A 23,634-nucleotide genomic window follows, 5' to 3' on the forward strand; every position below is an offset into this window, starting at 1 on the left:
CATTATTATTAAAAACCCAGCCTCTTGAAGGCTTCATCGCCCAAAAATGACCCCCCCAACCCCCCTCCCCGACGAGACCACCTCCACCAAACCCTCCACCCCAGTCCTCGATTCTTTATCCTCATCAGACTCCGACTCCGAGTCCGACATCGACGCCACCTCCGTCAAGAAACCATCCTCCCAACAACAGCAAACAGAATGGCTCGCCACCTCCCGCACCAAGCGCTCCACAGCCGGCAACCGCATGAAAGCCCTCCTCGCAAACGAAACCCCCCTCCTCATCACAACCACAACCTCGACCGATGCCGACGCCGACGACCTCGAACTCTTGTTCGCCGAAGATGAAGACGACGCTGGCTTCACCCCCGAAGCCAAAGACGACGCGTCCGACGTCCAAATGGATAGCTCCTCGGACGAAGAAGACAACGATGCCGCCAACGCCGACGAGGACGAAGGTGAGAAAGAGCTGGAGAGACAAGCCAGAGAAAAGAGAGCGGCTCAGCGGAAGAGGAAAACTCAAGAGGCTATCCCGGCCAAGTTCCGCAAAAAGGTTAGGATAGAGCCGCCGGGGAGCTCAAACGCGGGGAGCACGGTTGCCAGCCCGGCGCCGAAGCCGCCGAGGCCGAAGAAGAAGAGTGAGAGGGCTAGTTGGTTGCCTACGCTGGCGGATATGCCTACCAGAGCGTCGGAGCGGTCGACGACGAGGATGAGCAAGCAGCAGCTGCATGAGAAGATGGTGACGGATGAGATTAGGAGGAGGAAGCAGATTGAGAGGATGGAGAAGAAGGCCAAGTTGCTGGAGGCGATGAAGAAGCCGCCTATGACGCAGGCGGAGAGGTTGGCTGAGGCGGCCAAGGTGGAGAAGAGAAATGCGAGGAGTTTGAATCGGTGGGAGGAGGCGGAGAAGCAGAGGGAGGAGGAGAGGCTGAAGAAGATTGCGGCGTTGAATAGTCGGAAGCTGGATGGACCGGTGGTGACTTTTTGGAGTGGGATTCAGGAATTGAGTGAGGGGCAGGGGAAGCATGTGGGGAACTTGGTGTCGATGGAGGAGAGGGCGCCGAGGAAGAAGAGGCAGAGTGCGGCGGCGGTGTTGGCTGCGAAGGAGATGGGGGTTGGTGAGGAGCCGGGGACGCCGACGACGACGCCGGTAGAGGGGGAGAAGATGAAGGTGGGTGGGAAGGAGGGGGAGGTCAAGGCTGAAAAGGTTGATGCGAAGATGTTGGCTGGCACTGTTCCAACAGAGACGCCAAACGCTGGGACGACAGCTGCTCCGGTGAATTCACCTGCTGTGCCGGTAGCGACATCAACATCGGCAACACAGGGGCCAGTCTTCGCTCCAACCACGGAACCACCAGTGTCTGTTCCAGCAACGCAACCACCATCTACTGCCCCAGTTTCGGCACCAGCAGCACCTCCCCCAACCCCACTGGCAAGCCCAGCACCGGCTGTCTCTGCTCCAGCTTCAACGCCCACACCTCCAGCAGTAGCAATGCCCGCACCACCGCCAACCGTCGCAGCACCAGCACCGGTTCCTGCTTTGGGGACATTCCAACCGCCAGTTCCTTCACCACCACCACCACCCGCTCAAATACCCACGGCTGCCTCGGCACCACCGTCAGGTCCAGTCTCTGCGCCTCCACTTCCACCAACAACCTCAGTATCACCACCCAAGGGGCCGGCAGCACCGGTACTATCAATGACACCTCCAACAGCCCCCTCAATGGCACCACCGCCGATACCACCACCACCAGAGGCGAGACCGCCCACATCAGGGGTTCTTGCTGCCCCTATTCTCGCACCACCACCTGGCCCAATGCTTGGAGCCCAGATGCCAATGTTGGGGTTTCCTCCGTCAGGCGGGAAATCCAATGTCCTCGCTCTGCCCAATACATCACATACCCCATCACCACTCTCCATGCCGCTTTCTGCTCCGGCTGTTCCCGCACCAGCGCTGCCCATATTATCTACCCCAACTATGTCCGCCCCTGTACCACCAACTGTACCAAAACTGAACATTCCCGCTCCTCCTATTCCGTCAACTCCTGCTCAGCAGAAGTCGGCGCCAGCTCAGACGCCGGTATCAGCAACACCTGTCTCGGCGACACCAATATCAGCAGCCCCAGTCTCGGCAACCCCAACAACAGCCAAACAGCCCGACACACCCCAATCAGCTCTCCCCCAGTCCGCCGCCACCAACCCAGAACCACCAGCTCAAGACCAGCAACCACAGGGCAAAGTCACCAGAAGCTGCATCATCCTCCAAAACTTTGACGACGCCGCCATCAAGGACAAGCAGATCCAGAACCAGATCTTGTTTGGTCGGAAGATGAACCGGCTGGCCAAGCCGGCGCACCCGCCGCTGTGTGTCATTACCAACCATCCTGCCCGATACCGAGACCCAAAGACGGGGTTGCATTACTATAATAGTTATGCGTACAAGGAGATTCAGAGGGTGAGCCGGGGGGATTACAAGTGGAGCTCGCTGCTGGGGAGTTATGTGGGGAGGGGATGGGGAGAGTTTGCGGCGAAGGGGGTGCCGGAGAGGTTTACGGATCCGAGCAGGCCGAGCGGGATTGTTGCTGGGGGGGAGAAGCCGGAGGAGGTGGGAGTGGTGGAGGCGAGGTTGGTGCCTATTGAGGGGGCGGAGCCGGTGGTGAAGATGGAGGGAGGGGGGCAGCAGGTTGTTGTTGTGCCTGCTGCTGCTCCGGTTGTGATGCCTTCTTCTCCTGGGCCGGTTGTAACGCCTGCAGGTGGTGGTTCTGCGCCCGCTGCTCCAGCTGGAGTGGTGATGAACCCTCCTCCTTGTCCTCGTCCTCCAATTGTGTCACCAGTAGTAGTTGATGCCGCTCCTGCTGTCCCGGAGGTGGGTATGGCTGCTGACCAGAATAACCACCACCAGCCTGTGCAAACGCAGTAGGATGTGGTTTTTGTGCAGGCTAGGTTTGTGGTGGGGTATCCGGAGAGGCAGGAAGAGGAGACAGGTATATAAACAAGGAGGAGGGTAGAAAGAGGGAGGGATATATGTTAGGAGGGTGAGGAAAAAGTTGCTTTAATGAGAGAAGAAAAAGAATAATGGGTGGTTGGTTAGTTGGTTGCTTGGTTGTTGTATACCTAACCATGGATGTTGGAAGAGTATTTGAACAAGCATTGTTTATGGGCTTTTTCGGCTGCGTTAGTTAGTCAAAGTTGGGACAGTTTAGATATGTTATTTAGGTAGGTGGGTATGTATATTATATAGCTCGAGGCAGAAGCAAGGAGGTTTTCAGAAACGGGTGTCTTCTGATGTTGACGAGAAACGGGTTATAATGGGTAGATACCGAGTCAAGAACAATCTGCTACAACGTTTGAAAAGAGTTGGTTGTTTATTTGTTGATTAGTTTTGATTTTGTGGGCTGGGATGGTTGGTTAAAGAGACTATGTGTCGTTGCATTTGGGTTTGAACAGCGAGTTTGATAAATGTTGGGCAGGTATGCGACGTTGTAGGATGGATATTGGTATTATGATGATGATGATAACAAGGAAAAGAAAACATAATAAACCAGCAGTGATGTTGGCATAACAGCGGAAGCAAACTGTTCAATTGCGTAGTTTGAATCTATTATCTTTTAGACCAGCTCAAGATTGCCCGCCGTTTTACTCGTCAAGTTTTTATTTTTATCTGTTTACTTTACACGTTTAAGTTGATAGTTGCTTATACCTCCACAGCGGCCTCTGTTTTGATCTTTTTGTTGTTTGGACTCTTCCTTCTCGGCCTTGGCCCTCTTCTTTCTCTCACGTCTGACTTCAACTTCGAGGGCTTTCATCTGCTCGCTGAGGGTTGCTAGTTTGGGGATGATATCCTCGACGGCGGTTTTGGCGTCTGCTTGGGCGAGGCGGAGGGGGAGGGGGGTTAGGATGCCAAACCAGTGGAGGGGGTTGGTGGAGTTCTTGTGTTTTGATGTTGTGGTTGGTTGCGAGTCATCCCTTTTTGACTCTGCTTCGTCTCTGGCCTTTCCATCACCAGCTTCATCTTTGGGCGGTGGATGTGGTGACGATGGGTTGCTGTTGTTGGCATGCTGTGTTGATCCTGGCCCGTCCTGAGTTTGGGGTTGCTCTTTGGTGTTGTCGTTGGGTTTTGGCTTCTCTGATGGTTTATCATTTGTGACTGGTGGTCTTACAAGGCTGAACTCGGGTGTGTTGGTTTCGGAAGAGATGATGATGTCGAGATGGGAGGTGGATTGCATTCGCTCATCGTAGTAGTCTTGGCCGTAGTGTCTCACGCCGGGTTGGGCGGAAAAGTTGGCGCGGGCGAGGTGCTGGTAGAGGGATGACTGGAGGTTGTTGAGGGTGGTGCGGAGGGTGGTGTATTCGTTGAGGAGGAAGAGGTATTGTTGGAGGAGGGAGTCGATTTTGTCGGTAGACATCTTGGTTGAAGTTGGAGATGTGTGGTGCTGGCGAGTGAGTAAGTGAGCTTGAAGTGAGCTGATGCGTTGTGAGATGTTGGAAAGACCAAACGCCCCACTTTCCACCATTTAAATCGTTTATTCCGCGATAAGCACGGCTCCGTCTCAGCTTCATCAACTTGGATAGTGCTTCCGAGGCAGCTGATGGCTGTTTGCTGTCTCATGTATAACAAGTAATTACACGCAGGACCTACTCCAACTGCAGGACCCTTGCCAAGGTGGACTGTGAATGCCTCTACTGCAGACCTTTTATGCAATGGAAGCAGTTGTACCACTGAAGACATGCATTCTTCAAGCTACGGAGGCCACAACCCTGGTGCCGCGGGCAGGTGTCCGCCGTGCAACTGGTCCCCCCCTTCTTGAGTGAGCTGGCATCTGATGAGACTGCTGCCTCTCTGATAGGACAGGACTGCACAAATACGCCTGTTCATAAAAATGATGTGCTTTTTCTCTCCCACTTCTTCCACTTTCCCACTTCTCCCACTTCTCCCACTCTTGTGCTCCCAGTCCTATCTCCTCTCTTGCCATGAAAGAGGCAAGTGGATGCGAAGAGCTATCGCTGCCCTGGCTCTCAAGAGGCGTATCGAATTACAGCGAGGCGTAACTGTGCTAAGTTCTGATAGTAGGACTTTAGCGCGGGTGATAGTACTGCGCTAGTAATAATACGGTGTTCGGTTACCACTCCCCCACAGGCAGCGGGACGACCTAAACAAGGAACTCGCCCACTGATCACTCCTATGCTCGTGCTTCCCTCGCGGCCTGTAATCTTACGAGGTTGCTGGCCTGGCTGCATAACAAAACCACCATCCCCCCCTTCGGTATCCGTAAATTCAATTGTCGTCTCTTCCCCCCCCCCAAGAAACCCAATTGCCCATCTTGCTCCACGCTGTGTCCCGCCTTCGTTCAGTCCAAGTCGTCGTCTTTCTTTGTCCGTGCAGGAGTCAGTCACCCGTCGACAGCCGCATACCACACACCGACGAATTACTTTCAGACCTCACACACCTCGTCATCGCCCGCTGCTGCCCGCTGCCCACTGCCACCACCACACCCCATTTTACCTTCCCGCTTTTCCCCCCCATCGCATCCCTTACCGACTCCACATCGGTCCCCTTCGCACCCTCGAATTGCATTTGCCGGGTCCATTCCCTTTGAGCTGTTCAGTCGCGCGATAAGGGGAGAGCTGCTGTTGGACGCAAGGCTTCTGAACGAGAGGCGGTCGACGATAGAGCCCTGTGATCAAACAGCCCGGCAAGACAAACCGAGAGCCCTGTGCTATCCGTCAAAATGGTTTTAGGAACCATCAAGTGTGTGAGCCCTTTTATTTACTCTCCCTCCTGACGCAAGCTGCGCTCTATAAGTCGTTGCCAGCACAAACCGACTGCTTCCCCACGCGATGCGGCCGAGTCCGATCAAGTCCACACCGCTCGACTCGACTCGACTCGACCATCATGGCTCGGAACAGCGACATTTCCATCCTGGACGCGTCTCCCGACAGCGATTTTGTAACCGGCGCATCCGTTTGCAAATCTATAATTTCAAGAGCCTGTTGCTAATCATGTACTGCGATAACCTAGGTGCGTGGTCGTCGGTGACGGTGCTGTCGGAAAGACTTGTCTTCTGATCAGCTATACAACGAACAAGTTCCCCTCGGAATATGTCCCGACCGTCTTCGACAACTATGCCGTCACAGTCATGTAGGTTGAAACCCTCATCCCGCTGGCGACATGGTCACGACGAGTTGCCATGGCGCCCTACCCGAGACACGCTTGTGCTTCCACATGCAAACCCGTTGCTTGTCGCCCTTTGTTCTGACAAGAACTATGTAGGATCGGAGATGAGCCGTACACATTGGGCCTGTTTGATACTGCCGGGCAAGAAGATTACGACCGCCTGCGTCCTCTCTCATATCCACAGACCGACGTCTTCTTGGTCTGCTTCAGCGTCACATCTCCGGCCTCGTTCGAAAACGTCCGCGAGAAGTGGTTCCCCGAAGTGCACCACCACTGCCCCGGCGTTCCCTGCCTGATCGTCGGCACTCAGGTGGATTTGCGTGACGATCCTTCGGTCCAGCAGAAGCTGGCCAAGCAAAAGATGTCGCCCGTGTCAAAAGCCGACGGTGAGAGGATGGCGAAGGATCTTGGTGCTGTCAAATATGTCGAGTGCAGTGCCCTCACGCAGTACAAGTTGAAGGATGTCTTTGATGAGGTAGGTGATGGCAGAGTTCTTGCCTCGGAAAAGAAAAAAAGAAAAAAAAAAACTGACAATTATTGCTCTAGGCTATTGTTGCTGCCTTAGAACCACCCACACCCAAGAAGAGCCGCCACAAGTGCCAGATTCTTTGAGTCACGAGTTTGGATATATCTTGTTGTCTAGTCAAAATACCACCCAGGGTGGAAAGCAGCGTCAAAGTTGGAAGAGCGAATCTGGACATTGATTTAACCCAGCCCTGTCTTCAGCAAACCAAATAGACCTCTGGCAGGTTGGGGGATTTCTAGAGATCAATGCACCATAAAGCGGCAACGCTACAGGTCTGGGATTTAGCATCATCATTATCGTCATCACACACACCCACACACCCCGATACCTACACACCACTATTCTCATCCCCCTCCCTACCTTGAACGGCAGCCTCGATCTTCAACGACGAACTATGCGCCAACCGCCGTCCTTAGCTGCTTGGGTCCGGGACAGGCACGGGTAATTTCTGGTATGGGAGATACCCTCTCCGAAGCTGGGAACGAAGTGGTCAGGCTGGAACAGAGTTTCATTTTCTTCTACGAAATTTCCTCCCCCTCTTCCAAACCCAGTCGAACAACTTCTTGGTATCTCTTCCACGGCCTGTTTAGCACATTTCTTCCTTCTTGATTCTATCCCCCTTCCCCTCCCCTTGTTGCTGCGCGGGTGGGCCACCGTGTAAGGTACCTGCTCCGAGAATACAGGAAGCTTTCGATAGGACAGTTTGGCGATTGGAGTGCAATTGAATCAAAGTTTACCATCTTTTTTTTGTTTTGTTTTGTTTACTTGTGCTGATTTTTTGATAACTCGGGGTATTGGAGAGCTACACTTGATTCTGACTGATTGATATCCGGGTCATGTATGTGTAACAGGTCTGAGCAAAAGTCTCCGCTGGTTTGTCTGCAAATCGGACGAGGGGTCTGATCGAGTTCTGAGATGAACACGGGGAGAGAATCACACGAACTCGACAAACCAGGGAGAAGTATCTTTTGAGTGCAGCTGCCAAAGAGTCGTAGTGTAGGACCGAGGTTGGTCTTATCTACAAAGAGGGCTTGGTATTTACTTCAAGGTTCACCGCCCTGACTCAATCCAGGAGGTGTCTTGTCTGTTTCTCACCCCTGGGGGCGAAGTTGATAAGGAAACGTGTTACAGGTGAATCATGTGAAACTTGATCTTATCTTTTACAGGTTGTGGCTTTTGAGGGTTGCTTTGATAACAGATAGCTCTACCGACCACGGAAGGTGCGCGCCGTTGAGTCATTGGGGTTTTTTTCCCCCTTGTGTGAGGGGTCTGGTCCCCTTCAATCGACAAGTGGTGCCCCGCCATACACTTTTCTTCACCCCCACCATCTCTCTTTCTCCCTCTTCTTTTCTTTTCCCCCAACCACAAAAAGACACACACAGACATTACATACCTATCGCGACCAGCAGCAGCCGCAATCATGGCCGCGACCCAAGATCTCGCCGACCGCACCGCTGCCCAAAAGGTGTACATCGACCCCGCCTCGGGCAAAGACGACGCCTCGGCCGACGGCACCGAGGCCAAGCCGTTCCAGTCGCTGTATCACGCCCTCATCACCCACCTCGAGACCATCCCCGCGCCCACGTACCTGACGCTCGTCAAGAAGGAGGACGCTGCCACCTCGTGGGAGGAACCCGCCAAGTCTGCGCTCAAAAAGGCCGTCGGCCGCGTGGACGCGTACAAGAAGAAGCTGGCCAAGGAGAAGGACGCCGCGAGGAAGGAGGAGGAGGAGCGGCTGCAGAGGTTGAAGAACCTTGAGGACAGCAAGAAGATCGTCCTCAAGCAGGACGAGTCGCTCCCCAAGGCGGAGAGGATCAAGCTGAGCCAGAAGGACGAGGGGCTGATTGGGAAGAGGGTCAAGGTGTTTGGGCGGATTCACAGGATTAGGGTGCAGAAGGCGGCGACGTTTCTGGAGATCAAGGACGGGTATGGGAAGCTGCAGTGTATCCTTCCTGCTGGGGATCTGACCAGGAACCATGATGCGCTGTTGTTTGCGCAGGAGACTGCGCTGGCGGTGTATGGGCTGTTGAAGAGGGTTCCCGAGGGGGCTGAGGCGCCGGATGGGAGGGAGCTGCACGTGGATTATTTTGAGGTGGTGGGTGGTGCGCCGAGTGATTTGGAGGCGTTTAGCAACAAGGTTAGCAAGGATCAGGACCCGTGGGAGGCGAGCATGTTGGACAACAGGCATTTGGTGCTGAGGGGGGACAATGCGAGCGCGGTGATGAAGTTGAGGGAGGCGATTGAGCTGGCGTTTGTGGATAGTTATAGGGAGATGGAGTTCACCAAGGTGTCGCCTCCTGCCATGGTCCAGACTCAGGTTGAGGGTGGTTCTACTCTTTTCGGGTTTCCCTACTATGGCGAGGAGGCTTACCTTACCCAGTCTTCTCAGCTGTACCTCGAGACTGTGATCCAGTCGCTCGGCAACGTCTACTGTATCGAGAAGTCTTTCAGAGCCGAGAAGTCGCTCACCCGCCGCCATCTGTCCGAGTACACGCACGTCGAGGCCGAGATGGACTTTATCGAATTTGACGACCTGCTCGAGCACATTGAGGAGCTGATTTGCCGCGTCGTCGACAAGGTGCTTGCCAACCCCACCTCTGCGGCCTACCTCAAGCTTCTCAACCCCGGCTTCCAGAAGCCGAGCAGGCCGTTTATGCGGATGAGGTACGCCGACGCGATCGACTGGCTCAACGCGCAGGAGGAGCCGATTCTCAACGAGGAGGGCAAGCCCCACGTGTTTGGTGACGACATTGCCGAGGCTGCGGAGAGAAAGATGACGGACATTATCAACCGGCCCATCTTCTTGACGCATTTCCCTGTCGAAATCAAGGCGTTTTACATGCAGAAGGACCCCAAAGACTTGAGGGTGACGGAGTCGGTGGATGTGCTGATGCCGGGGGTGGGTGAGATTGTGGGCGGGTCGATGAGGATGTTTGATTATGAGGAGTTGATTCAGGCGTATAAGAAGAATGATATTGGGCATGAGCCTTACTACTGGTATGTGTTCTTAGGCCGGGGGGTGGGGGAGGGTTAGAGGATGATGATGATGCTAATATGATGATGGTTATTATAGGTACACGGAGCAGAGAAAGTACGGCACCAGCCCGCACGGTGGGTATGGGTTGGGGTTGGAGCGGTTTATTGCTTGGATTGCGAACCAGCATACTGTGAGGACGTGCAGTTTGTATCCTAGATTTATGGGGCGTGCGAAGCCTTAGAGAAAGGGTGAACTGTGATGGGGTTCTTTTAGAGAGGAGGGGGAAAAAGAAGGCTTGGAGTTTGGGGGATGAGGTTAGGCTTTAGGTTTACATTTTAGTCTTTCTGTCATAGATGAAAAGATGGATTTAGATGTTATGGGTTTGAGTGATGATATGTGTGTCATGCTGTTTGGATTCCATCCGGCGGCGAGGGAGCTATCAACGCCAAGATGCAAGAGAACTCGGACTATGTGAAGTTGAAGGAGATGAACAGCGTTGTTGTTTGTTTTATGCCATGAGTGTGGCTGCGGGGCAATCGGGGGTTGGATGATGAGGTCGAAGCCGTGGTTGTTGAAGATTAACCAAACCCTAACCCTGATCTTGAAGTTGTGCACAATGGATGATGAGATGCCTTTTTTTTATAATTGTTTTTATTTTTTAATAAGAAAAAATTTATAATTTTAATTTTTTTTTAAAAAAAAACTCTCATTTGTTGGATTCGTATTTGTTTTGTTTCGAGCTCAATGGATTACATATATATAGGCATGTTGCCTACGTCGAAGGAATCAGGCGAAGGTACTCGGCCGAGTCAAATTAGCCACAGTTAGGGAGAACCACATCTTCGGGTTTTGGGGGGCAAATCCTTTGGGGGAAAGACGGCGCAATTCTTTTGTTCCTTTTCCAGGTTCTCGGGTTTGACTCTTATGATACAGATGTGAGGATTTGTTTAGTTAACTGATCAACAACAGGCAGGCAGGCAGGTAGGCGGGCGAGCGAGTAGATCTAGACTAGACCCTTGAATATCCGTCTTTCCAGGATGGACGAGGAGAATATCTGAAACGGGCGGTTTCGGGGGAGAGGACCCTGGGGCCTTGTGGGTTATGATTCTAGAAAGGGTGGGATATCATGCGAATATCCATGCATACGGGACAGAGTGAAAGAGTGTTTCCTTCAGACTTGAGTCTTAGGTAAATACGGAATGCGTAGCCGTTGATAAGCCTTGTTGGGGACCAATGTGCGTGTAGTCAAGTGATTCGGGCGTCCATCCATCCATCCATCTGTTCAGGGGTAGTATCAAATTCGGCGGTCTGGATAAGGCGGCCACCACCGCCGTACCTGCATCAGCCATTGGCGATTCCTGACCATCCAAATGCGAGCATTATTTTTCTCGACTTTTAACAGAATTTCTATGTCGGGTGTGTATGTACTGACCTGTGCAACCTGCAGGCGCCTACATACCTAGTGAAGCAAAATGTTGAATGGTGCCACGAAGACATTTTGGTCTTTTTTTCTTCTTTTTTTTTTTCTTCTTTCCACCGAAGCTTTCTTTCAACGGTGGGTGGTTTGGTTTGGTTTGGTTTTGGTTTAGGTTGCATAACGCACACAGTGTGGAGAGAGAGAGGTGAGAATGCTTGGGGCGTTATTTCCCCTGGTTTCACCACACCACTACCTTACCCCCAGGTAACGGTCTTGTTCTCTTGGTGCTATGGAGAACTATTTTGGGGTGTGTGGTTGGGGAAAGTTAAAAGTTTCGATTCATTGAAGTGTGGGATCTAAACTCAATTGCAAAAAGATGCTAATTAGTGGCAGGACGACGTAATTCATGGGGGAACGGGAAAAAAACGGTGCCCGGACTCCCGGAAATTGATATTGGGAAGGATTTCAATAGGGTAAGGTGAGTAAAAAAGAACGGAACAATTGCTGAGATGTGAGAGAGAGACAATGTCAGCAAAGCCAAAATAATGGCTGGGCCCAATCGGGAGAATTGAATGGTAAAATGTGACAAAGATTGGGATGGCTTGGTTCGGAGGCAATGATGATGAGGCGGGTGGTGGTCTGGTGGGACGGGCGGTCGGGAGGTCGGGAGAGAGCGCGGAACGGGCAGACTGTGGCCACGGACACTGCTTGCGTTGCTTGCTGATGATTTCTTTCTTGTTGTTCAGACATTGTCCGTGAAGAGAGGATTGTGATTGTCTGTCTGTCTCGTGAGGTCTGAACTCTGAAGCGAAAGCCTCGTGCCGCCAAGTCTCGGATTATGGTACCTGGACACGGTGAGAGCAAGAGACAAGAGACAGGACAAAAGAGAGGGGCAATCGATGTCGTCTTGGTCGTCGTCTTCAGATGGACTCGACGGGAAGAGGCATGATGACATGTCCTTCAACGGTAGGGACAATGCAGAAGAAATGCGTGGTCTTGTGCTGGGCCGACCCCATTCCCCTACCTTAAGGCGACGCTGGTTGCAATGCTGAGCGGCAGGGGGGGACTCCTGAGGGTACTTCTAGGCCAAGTATCTTATGCATACTAGTGACTAGCCACAGTGACTTTGGACAAAGGTACGGCGCTAAGTGGCCAGGCAATTAAAGCTCCATCCACTTCACCTTCTTGTCCTTGCCAATCTTTCACCTCTCCCCTTTTTTCGCTCCGTCCTGAGCGTCCTCTCTCTTTTATTGTCGCTGGCACCTCTCGCTTCTTCATTTTTGTTGCCGCCTTTCCTCCGCCTTCTAACCTACCCAACCTGCCTTTTCTTTCCCTTCGGCATCATTCTTTTTACTATATCCTAGGTAATAATTCTTTGGAGCCGCCCACGCAACCCCTTGACTTGACCCCTAGTCGACGACCATCTCAACCCACCCTTCGTCGACACCCGTCTTCAGAGAACTCTCTCGCTCTCTCGGACTGGACCTAAAGCCCTCGCTCGTCGAATCGATTATACGATAACAACTTTAATACAAAGCATCCTTCTTTGTTCGAAATCGCCAACAGCCCGCACGAAGACGTTCCTGAGTCCTTTCGGTCGGCCAGCCACACGTCGGACCCCTCGGTCAATTGGGTCGTCGTCTTTCATTGATAGCCAGCATTTTCTTTCACACGAATCTGCCACGCTTCTCCCGCTTTTTTAGCCCGTCTTTGCCCTCTGAAAAAGACAAAACACACTTGGTGAACGGGGGGGGATTCGCTTCACCGCATCTTCCGGGGGCCATACATTCCAGCACGCGTCTGTTTCTTCCCGTGCCTCTCACCAGGCACGTCTAATCCTTCAAAACGGCGGTTCTATCTCACGTCACCAGGGACAGTCTTGTCCCCCCGCATCTTCTCGGGATGCAGGATATCTCTGCCCCCCAGACGGGGTCTAGCAGCCACCGTTTCGGCCACGCCTCCAAGCCCTCCAACAGCGATACCGGCTTTTCCCACGGTGCCTTTGCCTCCAACATCTCTGGCTTTGCCGACAGGCATCCGAGACGCGGAAACATTCCGACCATCAACACCCAGCCTGTCTCTCACCAGCAGCAGCAGCAGCAGCAGCAACAACAGCAGCAGCAGCAATATAACCAACAGCAGCAGCAGCAGCAGCAGAACCATCACAATGGCGAGCTGACTTCTCCTGGCACTGGTTTCGAGTTTGCCTCGCTGCTGCCGTCCCAGCTTCTCCTCAGCCCCTTCCAGCCCGGCACTCCTGCCGCATTTGCGAGCCCTCATTTCCAGAATGTGAGCAGCTTCCAGCAGCTTCAGCAGCAAAACCTTCAGCAGCAGAATGGCGCGTCGAGCCCGATCCAGCAGAGCATTTCTTCCCAGATGTACGGCGGAATCGTCTCTCCTTCGGCTTATGGCGCCCCCCAGTTCTATTCGCCCCAGTCGCCCACGGCGTCTTTTAACAATATGGCTGGCCTGCAGATGCCCGTGCAGCCTGCTTCTCCCATGCCGATGACACCGGGTCTTGTGACTGGTACCAGTAGAACTGTGTACCTGGGCAACATTCCCCCTGACACTTCGGCCGAGGAGATTTTGGGCCATGTTCGCAGCGGTCAGATCGAGTCGGTCCGTCTTCTTCCCGATAAGAACTGCGCCTTCATCTCGTTCCTGGACCCCGCCTCGGCCACTCACTTCCACTCTGATGCCATCTTGAAAAAGCTCTGCATCAAGGGACAGGATATCAAGATTGGCTGGGGCAAGCCCTCGCAGGTGCCCACCTCGGTTCACCTGGCTGTTCAGCAGTCTGGTGCTTCCAGAAATGTGTACCTCGGCAACCTGCCCGAGGACATTTCCGAGGAGGAACTTCGTGAGGATCTTGGCAAGTTTGGTGCCATTGACACCATCAAGATTGTGCGCGAGAAGAACATTGCCTTTGTGCACTTCTTGTCCATTGCCAATGCCATCAAGGCCGTCTCTCAGCTTCCCCAGGAGGCCAAGTGGCAGGCGCCCCGCAGGGTGTACTATGGCAAGGACCGGTGCGCCTATGTGTCCAAGACTCAGCAGCAGAATGCCGCCCAGTACCTTGGAATCGCCCCTGGTTATGCCCACATGTTGACGGGTGCCGACCGTGACTTGATTTCCAGCGCCCTGGCTCAGCAGTCGGTCGCTGCCGCTGCCGTAGCCACGACGGCCGGTGGCATCACCAACCTGGGCAACCGGACCATTTACCTCGGCAACATTCATCCCGAGACCACCATAGAGGAGATTTGCAATGTTGTTCGCGGTGGTCTTTTGCACCACATCCGGTACATTCCCGACAAGCACATCTGCTTTGTGACCTTTATTGATCCCACAGCTGCTGCGTCTTTCTATGCCCTCAGCAACCTGCAGGGTCTGATGATTCACAACCGCAGACTCAAGATTGGCTGGGGCAAGCATTCTGGTGCTCTCCCTCCCGCCATTGCCCTGGCTGTCAGCGGTGGTGCTTCGCGCAACGTGTACATTGGTAACCTCGACGAGACCTGGACCGAAGACAGACTGAGACAGGATTTCTCCGAGTACGGTGAGATTGAGCTGGTCAACACGCTGCGTGAGAAGAGCTGCGCGTTTGTCAACTTCACCAACATTGCCAACGCCATCAAGGCTATCGAAGCTGTCCGTGGAAAGGAGGAGTACAGGAAGTTCAAGGTCAACTTTGGCAAGGATCGTTGCGGCAACCCACCCCGCCAGCTCCAGCAGCAGGCTCAGCAGTCCCCTCGTGGCGAGCAGGTGCCTTCCCCTTCGGCCAACGGGTCTAGCCAGAGCGGCCATTCGCCCACCGGCAACGGTCACAACCAGCAGAACGGCCAGGCTGCTGCCGCCTTGTTCAACCAGAACAGCAACCCCTTGACCATGTATCTCACTCATGTGTCTCACCAGGCCCAGCAGCAACAACAGCACCAGCACCACCAGCTGGCCGCTCAACAGGCTGCTCTGTTCGGCACTGCTCAGTCTTCACCCAACGAGCCCGGCATCTCCCTCGAGGTTCCCCAGGGTCATGGAGGCATGGGCCACCAGCAGTCGGCCAGCATTTCCAACGGCTACGCCACCAGCTCTGGCGCGACCACCATCGGCGGTCTTCTCGCTCCCGTCAACACCAGGGGCTCTCACAACCGGGCCGTCAGCTTGCCAGTATTAGCCCCCGGCTTCGAGAACGGCGTTGGAAACGGCAACATGGGCGGTGGAAACGATGATGGCCAGCGCCGTGGACACCAGTACCAGGCCAGCTACGGTGGCATGGGATCCGGTTTCGGGTTGGCCATTCAGGGAAACATGAATGGATGGACTGTTGAGGAAGAGGTTGTCAACTAAGGGAAGACCGAGGCAGAGAGAGAGAGACAGAGAGAGAGAGCATGGACAAAAGGGGGTGGGAATCGGGATCCAAAGTTTTTATTATTTTTTATACTTGAGGGTATTTGTTTGTAATCTTGCTCCTTTTTTTTTTTTAATTGGGTGATAGCTCTTGTTTTACTTTCGTTTTTTCTTGTTTATCTACCCATGTGTTGTTGTTGCTCCTTTTGCAAAACCCTTCGCTCCTTGTAATAAGCCCATTCTTTTTTTTCTTTTTCGATTGTATCTTTTTTGGTTTTTTTTTTTGGCATTTCTCTTAACTTTCAAATCCCGAAAATGAAAAGTCCAGGTGGGAGGAGGGTGAAGGGGGGAATGATATATGCACTATTTTTGGGAGGGAGAGATGGATGGCATGGTAGCAAGGCATTTGGCAACAGCGGTAGTTTTGGATTTGGCATATGGGGAGTGTAGGGTGGTGGGGACATGGTTGGAGTTGGGAGTGAGGGGGTGATAGGTTAGGGAGTGAATTGAAGGGTATGAATTGCTTTTGTGTGTGTGTGTGTGTGTGTGTGTGTGTGTGTGTGTGTGTGTTCTTGTGATGATGTGTGATGTGTGGTATGTGAGGAACGTGCACGGTATGAGAAAGGGGGTTGTTTTGTTTGATGGGTGGTGAGTGTGAGGGGGGATGGGAAGTGTAACCCTAACCCTGATTTGGGAAGGTAAGACGCGACTGAGACGCGTCGTCGGATTTTGTTCAACGTCATTTTTATCAAGGTCGATTTTGGGGGAGGGGGGGAGCACTTTTTGTTTGTTCACACTTTTTGTTCGCTTTTTTGCCGTTGCGCGTGTTTTCGGTCACTTTTCAAAGGAGAAGTTTATGTCCTGATCAAAAGAGAAAGTTTCGCACATTATGGCGAGCCGATCCGACACTGAGCTCTTGACTGAGCACTTTGGGTATCCCCCCGTGGTATGTTGTAACCATACCCCTCCCCCCTCCCTTCCCTTTTCTTTTCCTGTCCTCCCGCCCCTATGCCTTCTCTGCATCTAACCGTGTCCATAGAGCCTGCTAGACCTGATAATCAACACAACCAACACCCTAGCCGACCGCGCCCTCACTTCAATCGAATCCGGGCTCTTGAACGCGCCCCCCTCCGCGCTCGGGTTCCGACCCCCGGCGTTTTCCTCCCCTGCGGACAGTCACCGGAACGAAGTCGAGGAGGGGGTGCATAAACTCGAGACGTTGCTGTTCGCGGCGCTGGACAAGAACTTTGACAAATTCGAGATCTACACCATGCGCTTTCTTTTGACTGTTAACCCTGAGGACGAGCCATACACCACGCTGTCGCACTACAGGGGGTTGGATTTTGAAACCGGAGAGGGGGAGGTGGAAGTCCGGGGGGTGAACGAAATCAGGAGGAGACTGCAGGAGAGTATGAAATTGGGTGTTATGCTCGAGGCGGAGAGGGCGAGGAATGAGGGGTTGCTGGGGGAGTTGAGACGGTTGGTTGGGACACAGGGGGGGGTTAAATCTGAGGGGAATGAGGGGGGGAAAGAGAAGTCGGTTTTTGGGTTTCTGACTGAGGGACGGAGGGGGCTGGAGGGGGTGGACAGGGAGAGGCCGTTGGAGACGACGGCGAGGTTTGGGAGAAGTCAGCTGGGGAGCTTGAGGGAGTTGAGTGTGGGGTTGGGGGGGCTGCTGCCGCGGTTGGCGCAGGAGACGGCGGCGGAGGATGGGGGAGCAACAACGAGGGATTGGAGGAGGGAGAGGCTGGAATATGTCGAGGCTGCTGCGAGGAGGCATTTGGAAAATGTGCGGGGGTTGGAGTTGACGAGGGACGGGGCGGTGAGGGATGATAATGCTGAGATGGTGGTCGGGGGGCCGAAGACGATGGAGGTGGGGGATTTGGAACGGGTGGTTGGGTTGCTCGGGGTGGGGGAAGCAGAAGAAAAGGGGACGGGGAAGGAGGCGGAGGGGGATAGGATGGACGAGTCTTGATTTCTCTTGTTTTATCTGTGGGCAGGCGTTGGAGATGGTAGGCTGTGATGGATGAATGTTGTGATACCAGTGAACGTGGTGGTTGATTTGTTTTCTTTGTGGTACTCTCATGTACGAACGAGTAGGACTCTGTCTGCCAATGATGTTTTTGTTTGATGCCCTAAGCTCGCAATATCGAGCCTCACTAAACTCAAATGAACCGAATAATCAGTTATCGGTTCAACATGTCACAGAAATACAAAGCACATAACACACCAACTATCCGTAAGATATCACCCGCTACCACCTCCCAGCAGCGGCATATATTAGATTCTACATACATTACCCTTCTATATTTCCATAACCCTAACATCCCATATATACTCTCCTTTTCCTTACCACCCCCAGCATATACATATTCCCTCCCCACCATCAACAACAATCTTCTTCTTGTAACCCTTTCCTACCACAATCCCTCTCAGCCATCTCTCTTAAATCATGATGGTAACCCTGATACCAAAAATAAATAATGTAAACACCATGTCATGCCGACCATGCATCACGTTACTGTCATAACGTGTTTGTTCCCTGTACATAAACGCCACGAACCCTCATCAAACACCAACTACCATCAACAACGAAAATGAGAAAAACACACATAAACGCCCACCCTGTCTAGGATAAAACCCATTTGCTAAGCTATGCTCGTGTTGAGTAAACCGGGGGTATAATTCTCGAAACGAGCGAAAATGAAACAAACCCTGTAAAAAAAAAAAAATCAACACAAAAAACCCCCCACCAAAAAAAACCGCCATGTTTTTAAAGCCCTCAAGCCCAAGTCTAATCATCTTCATGCCCACCAGCAGTCCTAGGCCTGGGCGAAAACAAGTGACTAACCGATCTCCGCACAACACCGGGCTCGGTACGTCTCGAGGTGACCCGCATAGGTTGCGGCTCCGCGTCCGAGCCAGGGTCGGTCGATCTCCTATGAATAGCTTCCATCGGGGGCTCGGGCGGTACGGGAGGACCTGGATGCAAAATGGCAGCCAGGACATGTCCCAGGCCCCTCTGGTTGTGCGTCGTGTCGCTGCGGTGTGTCGCCACAGACATGCGAGAAATCTGCCTAGCCAATCTGCCTTCTGTATCTGCAGCCATTGCGTCCTTCGCATTGAGTGCATCGCTGGGCAGAAGAATGGCCCTGTCCAGACCGTACGGGAGACCACGGTGTCGGCCGCGTATCATCAAGCAGATAATAATCAGCTTTCCAACGTCCGAAAACTCGGCCGAAAGTGATGCGTTGATTGTCGAGTACCCCAAGCTCATGCCGACTGTGCCGTAAGCGCTGATGGACTCAAAGAGCATGCTAAACATGGTGAAGCCATTGGCGGCGTCCTCGGGGTTCATGATACGCGGCCCTTCCGAGATGGCCAAAATGAAGAGGCCCAAGGCAATAAACGGCAAATCAAACGAGAGCTGGCGGCGAGCGTGAGTGCCGACGTGCGACCAGTCGTTGTGGTTTGCCTTGGAGTGTTCCTCTTCTTCGCCGTGCGAGTAGATTCCCAGTGCATTCTCCTCATACACATTCGTCCTACGAACCGATATGGCGATGGGAAAGACCGAAATGTACATCATGATCATGTAGGAAACCTGGACGGCGGGGTGAAGCAGTGAGAGATTCACACAGGAGAAACCAGCGGTCCTCGTGGATGCGGCTTCGAAAATACCATTAAGAACTTTTTGGCCGTCCGACATCGAGGCTACAGGGCCCTCTTGCCCAAGCTGGTCGAGAGTTAGCATGCCTGGTCATCGCCTCGGAACCAAACAGAGATGAGCTTACATCCAAGACGATAAAAAACATCACGTCGAGGCCGTTTAGGAGGACAAGGAAGCCCAGCAGCCACCAGGTGGCTTTGGAAGGGAACAAAAGTGTGAAGCAGCGGCGAGGGTGGTCGAGCAAAAACCGCAACTCCTCATACATGCCAGAATTCTTGGGTACAATGAGCGAGAGCACCCAAATCATGAAGCGGAGCATGATGGGGAATCCAGTGTTGCCGATGACGATCAGGAAGCTCATCCACAGAAGTGGCCATGTCGCGGTGCTGAATGAATTCATGCTGTCTGGCGTCAAGGTAAAACCCAGATCCATGAAAGCCGATTGCGAAGTAAAGAAAGCCCACCATACTTTGTTTTGGCCTGCCGCCTCGACAACTTGCCCGTACTGAGTGGCCTGCAGAATCCACGGCAAGAGCCCAACCACACCCAGCGCCGTATAGCCCCAGAAGTAGACCGTCAGGACCCGGGCAAGCGTCTTCAAAGACCTGTACTCAATTCCTCCCAGCTCTTCGCGCTGCTCTTCAGTAAGCTCCGGGAAAAGAGAGTTGCGGCCGACGGTGGGCTCCCAGCTCAGATACGGCGTGCCTTCGGCCTTGTTGTTGGAAAAGGCGGTTCGCAGCGTCTGCATCGACTGGCGACGCCTGTTCTGGGAAGGGCCGGGAATGACGGGTTCCTTTTCCACGTCGTCTTGCTTCTTTTTGTGCCGAGGAAAATGCGGCTTCAAAAAGTCAAACGTGTGGGCAGCGGCTCTAACATCGTCCAGGAACTCATCCGAATCCGTCTCCTGCAACTTGCGACGATCAGGCTCCTCAATAGTGATGGCCGGATGGCGGCCGTCAGCTGCTTGAGCTCGAGGTTCTCCATCCAGATTGAAAGCTTCCGCATGAGGTGACAGCAATTCGTCCTCATTGTCTCCAGCCTCAACACGCTTGGGGCCCAGGCCGCGTTCTACGTCTCTCGGATTCGGGATTCGCAGCACCTCGTCGTCTCCCTTCTTCTGTCGTTCGACTATGGCAATATGCTCCTCGTCCGATCGCATCCGTGGGAGTTTGAGGAAATCCTCGCCCAGACCGTCGCTTTTCGTGACCGTGTCGGCGAACTTGAGAGCTGGCCTCCGGGGTTCCGTCATGGATGATGTGACGGCTGGGCCGGTAAGCCGATCTGCCTTATCCAATGGGCCGTCCAAGCCCCCATCTGTGGCAGTCCGGTTTGCCGCCGTGAGGCCGAGACCATGCCTGCCCTTATTCTTAGCATCGCCCAGCAGGGTCCCGTCGTTGTTGATGCGTGACTTTTTTCCGTTCAACATAACGGTAATCTTTCTGCCATTTACACCCTTTTCGACGTCGCCGTCCTGCTGCTTCGCCTTAGTCCGCGACTTGGTAAACGATTTCGCGAGAGGGACCCTGACGAGTCGGGCATTTCGGGTTATGTGCTGGAACTTCTTTTCGAACCAGTAGAGACGGAGTTGGACAACAAGCGAGTTTACCGTGATGGGATTTGCCATCATGGGCCACAGGTAGAAAATGGCTTGCTGAAAGGTGGTCAAAAGGTTGATGTCGACCGTGTTCAGGCCGGCCTGGGTGGAGGCGCCGGCCGTGAAGAAGAGGGCGTCGATAAATCTAATCTCGGCAGTACCACCACTGTGTTTGCCAGCTCCCCAAGTGATGAGGGCGCCGATCAGCGCGAGGGATATGATCAAATAGTCTGCCATCACAATCAGCACCGCGAGGGCTACAGGGGAAAGACACGGCCACCTACAGTGATATCTTATGAAGGGGAAGCCCTGGTTCTGCGGAAAGATGAATTCGAAGAGCCAGCGGGGTCTAGTATAAATGAATTGCTTGCAGCGCTGGGCCGTGAAAGGCTTGGTGGCGATCCATTGCTTGAACCGCTCCATGATGGAGGTGGTTGTGTCCTGGGAGGGCTCAAGGGTAGTAGGATAGCAGCGAGTCTAGAATGATGCGGGTTGAGACGTAGGTTGAGAGGATAAGCCAAGTAGGTGGCGGCTAGAACAGATGGTTTGGTGTGTTTTCGGTAGATGAGAGGGTAAAACGCAAAGTCTGGATAGATCACAAAAGGGCTGTGAACAGTCGAGAGTCGAGTTGGCCTCTCCTCGAGAAGTCTGCGGCTTCCTGCGATGCAGGAACTAACCACGTTTACAGGCGCGGTTGACCAACATGACGACCTCGAGGAAGAGGTGAACGGTGGGGGAAGTAGCAAGGCGGGCGGGCAGCTGGTCGCGAAGGTAAGCGGTAGTGGTGGTGGCTGAAGGCGATAGATATCTCGGGTAGTAGGTAGCTGCCCAGAATAGGTGGAATCCCGGCGGTGAGCGAACAGGACTTGGCAGGGTCGTAAACGGTGCAGAGTGAATTAAAATCTCCTATCTGGGGTAGCAGTTTCTTGGTAGGGTAATGGCCCTTTGGAGCAAGTTAAAATAAGGCGAGCAGAGCGTCAAGCGATGGACGTAGATGACCTTTTTGTTCGCTGTAGCGCTGTAGCGGCGTGGTGGCTGACCACTTAAACCAACAGTTTAAGTGCCAAGGAAAAGATTCAAGAAGTAGAGATCCGAGGGACGGTTGCCAAGGTGCCAAGGTGCCAAGCCACTTGGTCCCGGTGTTGGTGAGTATTTGAGGCGTGGGTCCAGACCGCGCACCCCGGTCAATGGTGAATCCTGTGCGCTTTGGCAGCAGGACCTCTGGGACACGTGGGGGCGATGAACAAAATGTGAGGACAACCACCAAGAGCAATTCTTGATTCTGTCAACAGCAATACCACTGTATGTACGGATATCTTTATATCTCCATGTTGTCTACCTGCTCCCGTCTTGTGTCTCGATCCTCCCCGCGCTCTTTGCTCCCTCCCGAGCAGCGTTTGCGGATCAATGGAATTGTGGCACAGCCTCCCAGCCAAGATCTCCCAAGCTTTCCATCCGGCATCGGGAAAACGCCCTGAAAGCGGTCTCGCTGACAAAGGAGAATAATCAGAGGGCAGTGCCAATTGCACAGCATTAGCGTCCTGTGCTCCCTAAGAGCGAGCGTCACGCTTGTTCAAACAACCTCGGAGAGTTTGCATCATGGATCAGAAATATAAAAAAATTCCACCAGCGAATGTCAGTGTTTCACAGTCTTCGATATGCACCCTGCGACAGGGGTCTCCATCGCCAAGCCAACCAACCAGATCCCGTCCGTTACTGTTGTCTCGACAATGTCGTCACTGTTAAGAACCACGATTTCGGATGAAGATCAGAGGGGAGCACGGTCTAGAACTGCAACCTCAAGCTTACTCTGATGATATACGACACGGGCATATTCTCTACCGCCGAAGCTTCACAAACACCACACCGCTGACATGCAACACTTAGTTATATGCGCAATTTTGTTTCCCTTCTTGCTTCAGTAACAACCCCGCATGAGATGGGTATGACAAGACAAGCTTTGTTCGGAAGGACCAGATGACGGGATGGGACTCAACTGAGGGCGGCACAAAGAGCACCGAGATGGCGCTACAACAGACACAACACACACCCGAGCCACACCCAACTGCCGCCTGCTCCTTTTTCGGTACTGGTTCTGATACGCCATTTGTCTCCTCCCCAGAGATCCCTTCAGTGTGTAACTCTCGGAACATACCACCACCACCACCTCCACCACACTCTGGGTTTGTTTCATGTCACCACAGTTGGCAACTTTGAGAGTGGCTTGCTTGTCTCCGAAAGTAGTACGTATAACTTGGGACCGGACTGAGGGCTCGTGATCATTTTTGTGATATGTTGTCACGACTGTTGGGGGTGGGGTTGGTGGGCTTCAACTTGCAAATGAGAACAGAAGTAGCTCTGTGGGATATATATCAAACAAATGGTTTTCTTGCGATATCGCATCTGCCACGGCATGACTGCGTTTTGAAGCAAGTTTGGCAGCTCTTGATGACCGCGCCGCTGGGCAGGTAGCAATTTGGGAAGCTTGCATATTTCTCCCAAGTCCAAAGTTCAGATGGACAACTCCCATTTGGTGTCAAGCACATCTAATTAACACCCCTGATTGCTCACCTGGCTCAACATAAGCAACGGTCAACGCTGTCAGGTGCCTGAATCTCTCAAGAGCCAAAAGACTTTCCCGTACAAACTGGAATCTTTACGGCCACTGGATTGGAAAAACTCATCTACTCAAAGACCAACAACACACACTGACAAGACATCAAACACCCCAACCATCGTGATAACTTGCATGCCACAAACGCCCAAAGTGGGTAGGAATGCCAACTGACATCTTGTCAACCTCGAATATGCCCAATGGCTCGTGGTGAGCTACTTTACGGCCGCCCAGTGACCTACACAAGTAGCTCTTTACCACACATGATCTCCAAAGATGTTAGTAGGCTTGTTGTTTTGTCCATAGCGTGCCAGGTTACCAAC

The 23,634-nt window shown here is 53.1% G+C and overlaps 7 protein-coding genes across 7 annotated transcripts; 5 read left to right on the forward strand and 2 right to left on the reverse strand.

Moving 5' to 3' along the window:
• Positions 1-46: 46 nt before the first annotated feature.
• Positions 47-2,917, forward strand: QC764_709840 (uncharacterized protein; the record flags this gene model as incomplete). The annotated part of the gene is made up of 1 exon (XM_062950604.1): positions 47-2,917. The coding sequence occupies one exon, from the start codon at positions 47-49 to the stop codon at positions 2,915-2,917; it is 2,871 nt and encodes a 956-aa protein (XP_062796633.1).
• A 745-nt stretch (positions 2,918-3,662) lies between these two features.
• On the reverse strand, positions 3,663-4,403 carry QC764_709850 (uncharacterized protein; the record flags this gene model as incomplete). The annotated part of the gene is made up of 1 exon (XM_062950605.1): positions 3,663-4,403. The coding sequence occupies one exon, from the start codon at positions 4,401-4,403 to the stop codon at positions 3,663-3,665; it is 741 nt and encodes a 246-aa protein (XP_062796634.1).
• Positions 4,404-4,908: 505 nt separating this feature from the next.
• On the forward strand, positions 4,909-6,784 carry cdc42 (GTPase Cdc42; the record flags this gene model as incomplete). The annotated part of the gene is made up of 4 exons (XM_062950606.1): positions 4,909-5,746; positions 6,017-6,136; positions 6,269-6,647; positions 6,719-6,784. The coding sequence occupies exons 1-4, from the start codon at positions 5,727-5,729 to the stop codon at positions 6,782-6,784; spliced, it is 585 nt and encodes a 194-aa protein (XP_062796635.1). The 5' UTR covers positions 4,909-5,726.
• Positions 6,785-8,118: 1,334 nt separating this feature from the next.
• On the forward strand, positions 8,119-10,052 carry QC764_709870 (uncharacterized protein; the record flags this gene model as incomplete). The annotated part of the gene is made up of 2 exons (XM_062950607.1): positions 8,119-9,695; positions 9,772-10,052. The coding sequence occupies 2 exons, from the start codon at positions 8,119-8,121 to the stop codon at positions 9,914-9,916; spliced, it is 1,722 nt and encodes a 573-aa protein (XP_062796636.1). The 3' UTR covers positions 9,917-10,052.
• Positions 10,053-12,994: 2,942 nt separating this feature from the next.
• QC764_709880 (uncharacterized protein) lies at positions 12,995-15,436 on the forward strand (the record flags this gene model as incomplete). The annotated part of the gene is made up of 1 exon (XM_062950608.1): positions 12,995-15,436. The coding sequence occupies one exon, from the start codon at positions 12,995-12,997 to the stop codon at positions 15,434-15,436; it is 2,442 nt and encodes an 813-aa protein (XP_062796637.1).
• A 777-nt stretch (positions 15,437-16,213) lies between these two features.
• On the forward strand, positions 16,214-17,411 carry QC764_709890 (uncharacterized protein; the record flags this gene model as incomplete). The annotated part of the gene is made up of 2 exons (XM_062950609.1): positions 16,214-16,382; positions 16,476-17,411. The coding sequence occupies exons 1-2, from the start codon at positions 16,326-16,328 to the stop codon at positions 17,409-17,411; spliced, it is 993 nt and encodes a 330-aa protein (XP_062796638.1). The 5' UTR covers positions 16,214-16,325.
• Positions 17,412-17,674: 263 nt separating this feature from the next.
• Positions 17,675-22,212, reverse strand: TRK1 (low affinity potassium transporter). Its single transcript, XM_062950610.1, has 3 exons — positions 20,982-22,212; positions 19,228-20,927; positions 17,675-19,169 (listed from the first exon to the last, which is right to left on the reverse strand). Exons 1-3 carry the CDS (start codon positions 21,118-21,120, stop codon positions 18,231-18,233), a joined length of 2,778 nt encoding a protein of 925 aa, XP_062796639.1. The 5' UTR covers positions 21,121-22,212; the 3' UTR covers positions 17,675-18,230.
• Between the last annotated feature and the right edge of the window lie 1,422 nt (positions 22,213-23,634).

Source organism: Podospora pseudoanserina (assembly GCF_035222485.1).
Source record: "Podospora pseudoanserina strain CBS 124.78 chromosome 7 map unlocalized CBS124.78p_7, whole genome shotgun sequence".
Lineage (NCBI taxonomy): Eukaryota > Fungi > Ascomycota > Sordariomycetes > Sordariales > Podosporaceae > Podospora > Podospora pseudoanserina.

What these genes read in the sequence shown, in the direction of transcription:
- TRK1 (XM_062950610.1), bottom strand. Translation starts at nt 21,120, where the DNA reads ATGGAGCGGTTCAAGCAATGGATCGCCACCAAGCCTTTCACGGCCCAG. An exon ending in CCCCTTCATAAGATATCACT is followed by an intron (nt 20,928 to 20,981) that starts GTAGGTGGCCGT and finishes TTGTGATGGCAG; the next exon opens with ACTATTTGATCATATCCCTC. An exon ending in TGTTTTTTATCGTCTTGGAT is followed by an intron (nt 19,170 to 19,227) that starts GTAAGCTCATCT and finishes ACTCTCGACCAG; the next exon opens with CTTGGGCAAGAGGGCCCTGT.